The sequence below is a fragment of the Ranitomeya variabilis genome, chromosome 4 (genome assembly GCF_051348905.1).
Source record: "Ranitomeya variabilis isolate aRanVar5 chromosome 4, aRanVar5.hap1, whole genome shotgun sequence".
Classification (NCBI taxonomy): Eukaryota; Metazoa; Chordata; class Amphibia; order Anura; family Dendrobatidae; genus Ranitomeya; species Ranitomeya variabilis.
In genome coordinates this window covers 82,052,819-82,058,977 of record NC_135235.1, presented here as the reverse complement: position 1 = coordinate 82,058,977, position 6,159 = coordinate 82,052,819, and the positions used below count along the sequence as shown (strand labels likewise).

Sequence of the window (6,159 nt, the reverse complement as noted above, 5' to 3'; positions counted from 1 at the left end):
CGGGAATAAAAGCGCACGCTGGTAGACGCAGTACTGACGATGTTCCCATCTGACAGTGGGGGCTCAATGATAGAACAAGACAAAGAAGGAGGAAGTTGCCAATGCAGCTGGGGCACAGGCACCACCTTAGAATAGAGAATTATCCTGTCTAAAATGTGAAAATCCTTCCTCAGCCCGCCACAACATCTTGCACCGTCATCTAATATAGTCCGTAATAGCATCTCCATGTACTAACCGATGGGTCTGCCACATTTATGTTCTGTCTCTCCAAATTGGACACATAGCCTGAGCTTGCCCTTTATGCCTTGGAGGTGATGGCCTGACCTGCGACAACTATACTGTCAGACCATGTGTTTAGCATAGCAAGGGGTGTAATCACAGACAGGCTCATCCGCTTGCCAACCACCAACGTGGGCAAGCTCACATTCATTAAAGTGAGCCAGGCGAGGATACCACAGTGCTAGAGAAGTTTTCCAGGAGCACCCAGCCATTGTTATACTCCGCTGCAGTTTGTTCTTTCCATTTGCCATTCTCAATATTTTGGGGCCTCCTCAAATTTAAATAAAAAGTGTTAGTTACCTACTCCTGCACCTATTCTACCTACACCGCCACATCCACCTCCTCAATCTCCTGCTTCACTCGGATCTCCACCTCCGGGTTCAAGACTTATTTTTTTTCCTATATGCTAATTTAAGTCATTTCCCTAAAAAAATACAAAAAACAATCCCATAGAGAGGATCAATTAGGTTAAAGTGCCAGTGGTGATTAGTGTTCTCACCTAGTAACTAATTGTGGTTAGAGATTACCATTTACATGATTGTAAGGATCAATTGTAAAGGTTTCAAGCATGTGTTTACTTGCAGCTATAGGGAAAAGGGGATCTCTGTTTCCAGCTGCTCCCACCCTGACACCGCCATTTAGCCACGCTTCTTCCAGGGGGAGAAACAATGTTGTTGCTTTTTAGCACCATTAAGGCATTCTCTTCTTAAACTTGACGCTTTTTAGCACCATTAAGGCATTCTCTTCTTAAACTTGACACTGAGGATCTCAGGCAGTATAATGTAATAATACTAGCCACTGTGGCTACATAACATCACCCTCTACAGCCGGCCACATGCTCATTACATGTACAAATGGCAGAGCAGCACCAACCAAAGTGCCGTATACCAGCGCCAGTCAGGACCTCTGTATAAGTGCCTGCACCATCATGTGTCCCTGCACACAGTAACCACATACACAGTACAGTAGCGCTATAAGACTCCATTCACACTGGACATATAACGGCCAATGGCACCTGTCCGGTCTGGTGTGTGGCTGTTAGGTAAAGTATATGACCCCCTCTCCCATTATCTATTGGGCACCATGACTGGCACTGATATGGGGACAATCCTACTGATAATGGTAAGAGGTAATAATTGGTAGAAAGTGTTGGTTATACCGAGAATATAAAAGCTCAGGAAGAGTTTACAGCTCTGTGTATTCTGTACATGAGGTGCAGTAGAGCCGGCTGGGTGGCACTGGGGGTAATAGGTGCGCACCACTTTGGTGTATATACACTTGGGAGAATTGATAAAGTAAATAGGAACATGGAGGAAATATGTGATAAGAAAGATAGAAAAACTAATAAAAATATTAACTTTATGATATAAAAATAATGTAAGTTATAAAATGGAACGATGAGGAAAAACATAGAGGGATTAATAATCTAACAAATAAACCACTGGAAGTCGCCATGAAGTTCTCTGCCGTTCCTCTGGACTCTAAACTGTCACCCATGATGCCCACAGCACAGTGTATAGGGCAGAGCAGGGCCAGGAGCCGCTGCCTGGCAGGAACCACCTGAGGGTTCTGTCACCTCTGACCTCTGGTCACCTGCACACGACCAACTGCCGTTTACTTTCAACTGTCGGCTGAAGTGATTGGACCGAGGTCTACAGGCGGGAAGAGATTACTGAGAATGGCGACTACAGGACGAGGAGAAGAGAGCAAGGGGAGGAGCGAGGAGAAAGGGAGCGAGGAGAAGAGGAAGAGAGAGGAGGACAGCGTGACCGGATTCAAGAAGATCACGAAGAAGAGGAGACAAGACAACGGATTGGAGGAGCCAACACCTGGATGCAGCGGAGACCCTGGATCATCCGGCCCCTATGCCAGGCTTAACATCAGCCGCTTCAACATCCACCAGGTCCTGGGTAGAGGCGCCTTTGGCAAAGTAAGGCCTACATATTTTTTATTTATTTGAAACCAGAAGTTTTATTATATCCCCATGTATTGTTCTCTGTTATCAACCATGTCTTGCTTTGTTATTGCCCATTGTAGTGTCCTTCTCTGAGATGACATATAAAACGTCACCATAGTTAGGGCTAGTGCTGCTATAACCTGGTATTCTTCTATACTGGAGGGTTCATCTCAAAGGTCACAGCTGTAGGGGGCAGGGGACATTGCTTTTGTCCATGTCATTGCCAATATTGGCTACAATCAGGCTGCCATATTGTATATATTGGTCTCTAGGTAATCAATCATATTTGGACCTCATTAATCCCAGCGCCAAGCCCCCACTAATGCTTGCTCTATTTATTCCCATATGGTAACAGAGGAAAACTCTTTTAAAAGTCATTGTCATTTTAATTTTTATTTTATAAATTAATAGCAAATATAAAACCTAAGCAACTTTGTAATAAATCTTATTAGAGAAATCTGCTTCTTTCTCCAGCAGGAGTGAATTTTTATTTTCTAATTTCTGGATAAATTCTGTATTTAGTGAAGACAGATTGTTACATTACTGAGAGGAGGTGACAGTTGGTGCTGATAATATTCTATGTAGAGGAGGTGAGGGAGGAGCTAAATGCAGCACTCCTCCCCTCTCCCCCCACCTTCTACATAAAATATTATCAGCACCAACTGTCATCTCCTATCTCACTACTTTAGAATTTTTAAAATAAAAATACAGTTCTGGTGGAGAAAGGAGCAGATTTATCTGATAGGATTTATTGCAAAGTTTCCTATTTTCATGTGTGGTTTTGATTTATGAAATAAATACTAAAAATTAAAATGATGATTATTAGTTAAGACCTCTCCATAGATCTGCTCCTCTACATTGTCCTGATCACCAGCAGACTGAGCGACCACTCAGTTTTCTCATGTACCTTGTGCACTATAACATCCAGATCCTTCCACTCCTGCAGACACCTTTTAAGTATTCTCCTTTTGTGTTTTTCAGGTGGTCCTGGCATCTGTCCCCGGCAGTAACATCAACGTGGCCGTCAAAATGATCAGCAAAAGGGACAATGAGGACACCATCTCGAGAGAGCGGCGGATACTCCTGGCAGCCAGACACTGCCCATTCCTGTGCCACCTCTATGCCGCACACCAGTCTCAGCACAGGGCGTATTTCATCACGGAGTATCTGTCCGGTGGCAGCCTGGAGGATTTGATCAGGATGTGCGGCTGCCTCAACATCGGCAATGTGAGGTGAGAAAATGTAGAATCTACCATCTAGGGCATATATTTAGGGTGCTGGAAGCAGGAGGTGGGGTGCCATGGTATTTGGGGATTGCCAGAGAAGGATTTCATGACATTGATTCTACACTCTGTTCTCTCCATCAGATTCTACACAGCAGAGATGGTATGTGGCCTCCAGTTCCTCCACGGACACAACATCGTCCACCGGTAAGCAGAACTTTCCTCCTTCTCTCTGTCCCCTTTACATGCTGTAGATATGGCCCCCGGCTTCCTTGGTGTCCTACCGCCTATTCTACCTGATCTTGTAGTGACCCATTTTCCATCTATTGTATCACTGGACAGATTTCTTATTTTGTTTTCTTGTTTCATTGCAGAGACATAAAGCCGGATAACATCATGTTGGATGCAGATGGCCACATCCGTATCATCGACCTTGGGCTTGCCCAAGATGGCGTCTCCTCCTCCAAAAACATCTCTGGAGTGACGGGCACTTTCCATTACATGGCCCCTGAGGTGCATCGTAGAAAACGGTATGGCGCAGCAGTGGACTGGTGGAGCCTGGGGATGGTGGTGTCCAGGATGGCAGCAGGACGAACCCCGTTTTACAACGGCCCCGTCAAGCAAATGGCTTTCAAAGCCATCATCAACGAGAAGCCAAAATTTCCATCTCGGCTTGATGCTGACGTAAAACATCTCATCAAGAAGCTGCTGCGCAAAGACCCTCAGACACGCCTGGGTGTGAGCGGGAACATCCGAGAGCATCCATTCTTTACCACCATTGGCTGGGAGGAGCTGGAGGAAAGGAGAGCAGAGCCACCATTTACACCATTCAGGCCAGTTCTGGAGAACCACCATCTGCAGTGGCCAGAGCACACAGTCCTTCACCCCGTGGCCGGATTTACGTACGGGTCACCAAGCTGGGCCCGGTAAGTATCTCCTCCTCTGAGGATAACACTCATCAGATGCTGTTCTCATATTGAGGCAATCATCATCCATCTTGTCTTTTTTAATGTTTTCTAACAATGACTTTATGTCTCTCTTTTCCTTAGGTGGATGAAAAGATCTGGACTGTGAAAGAATCCACGACCATCTGGTGAGTGACCGCTGTACATAAAGGACGCCTATATATCAGTACATTGTATCTGATGTTATATAGCGGAATGGTTCATTATAAAGACCATTCCCCTAATATAACATAAGATCCGGTAGATAGATTTCCTGTCTTCCTCTTATGTCTTGCAGGATGAGCCCGTGCCAACTGCTCAGAACTTCATGCCTCCTGACCCGTGCCTCATGTCTCTGCTGCTGTATGACACCTCGGCTGCCCTTCAACATCATCTCTCTATACCATCTTCATGCCGGACCACTGCCATTGCTGCCCCAGACCCTTGACCTCCTGGGCTGGCATCTAACATCCCTCCAGCCCGAAGATCTTCTACCCCAGGAGCGGCCTGTGCTAAGTTTCCATCTGGTGAGTTCAGGAACAATAGTCTCACCTTTCAGTCCTGGGGCCGCTGAGCAGCAGCATGTAAGGTGCGGCCATTATCCCTGAACTCACCTTTAGCACAGGCCTGGTAAGTATCGCACCCATCACACATCACCCACACTACATGATCAGTGCAGGTCCCCACACTACATCATCAGTACAGGCACACACATAGCACACAGTACATATCAGCACATAGATGTAGGACATAGATCGGCTTCTGATCCTGGGATTTAATCCGATCGCCATATTTGAGGTCAGGAAGGAATTTTTCCCCCTAATATGAGGACAATTGGCCCATTCCTCATAGGGGGTTTTCGCCTTCCTCTGGATCTACACGGCCATAAATAGGTTTAGAATAAAAGATCAATAAGTAGAATCACACACTAGTAGTGTAAGAAACAAGTTATAATAAAATAAAAATACCTTAGTTTAAAATAAAAATTAGATCCAATGAATATAAACAATAATTAGACTAAGGAAATAAAACATTTTTTTTTATTGGACAGTTACACAGGTTAGGTACATTACACAGGTTAGGTATCAGCCTTTGATCTTGGGATTCATTCTGATCGCCATGTTTGGGGTCAGGAAGGAATTTTCCCCCCTGATATGAGGATAATTGGCCGATTCCTCACAGGGGGTTTTCGCCTTCCTCTGGATCAACACGGCTCATAAATACATTTAGTGTGATAGATTAATAAATAGGTGCATACTTTCAGAACATAAGAAAAAAAGTACAAAATAACCAAAATAAAAATAAAATAAAAATAAATAATAATAATAATTATTAATAGAATATTTATTAGTTAATTAAAAAGTTAGTTAAGGCAAATAAAGGCATACATTAGTTTAAAGTCAATTAAAAGAAATAGTAAAATACTATATATTTTTTTACTTTAATCTCATCTGTTCAGTATCAGCCCTTGATCCTGGGATTTATTCTGACCGCCATATTTTATTTGGGGTCAGGAAGGAATCTTCCCCCCTGATATGAGGATAATTGGCCGATTCCTCACAGGGGGTTTTCGCCTTCCTCTGGACCAATGCGGCCCATAAATAGGTTTAGTCTGATAGATGAATAATTTACACATATACATGCTATATAATAACCTTATCTATAAATAAAATCTTCTTTTTACCCCTATATCTTTGTGTTGTCTTTACTCCATTGCTCGTCCATGTAGTCATTATTATACTGCCCCCTATGTCTG

The 6,159-nt window shown here is 43.9% G+C and overlaps 1 protein-coding gene across 1 annotated transcript; it reads left to right on the top strand.

The window, feature by feature from the left end:
• The first annotated feature begins 1,950 nt into the window (after positions 1-1,950).
• LOC143768432 (protein kinase C delta type-like) lies at positions 1,951-5,442 on the top strand. The gene is made up of 6 exons (XM_077257107.1): positions 1,951-2,209; positions 3,218-3,468; positions 3,604-3,666; positions 3,834-4,385; positions 4,509-4,552; positions 4,702-5,442. Exons 1-5 carry the CDS (start codon positions 1,958-1,960, stop codon positions 4,531-4,533), a joined length of 1,143 nt encoding a protein of 380 aa, XP_077113222.1. The 5' UTR covers positions 1,951-1,957; the 3' UTR covers positions 4,534-4,552; positions 4,702-5,442.
• Positions 5,443-6,159: the final 717 nt, after the last annotated feature.

Excerpts from the sequence above, each read along its gene's own strand:
- LOC143768432 (XM_077257107.1), top strand. The coding sequence starts at position 1,958 with ATGGCGACTACAGGACGAGGAGAAGAGAGCAAGGGGAGGAGCGAGGAG. Across the intron at positions 3,469-3,603 it reads CTCAACATCGGCAATGTGAG|ATTCTACACAGCAGAGATGG; the intron begins GTGAGAAAATGT and ends TCTCTCCATCAG. Across the intron at positions 3,667-3,833 it reads GGACACAACATCGTCCACCG|AGACATAAAGCCGGATAACA; the intron begins GTAAGCAGAACT and ends GTTTCATTGCAG.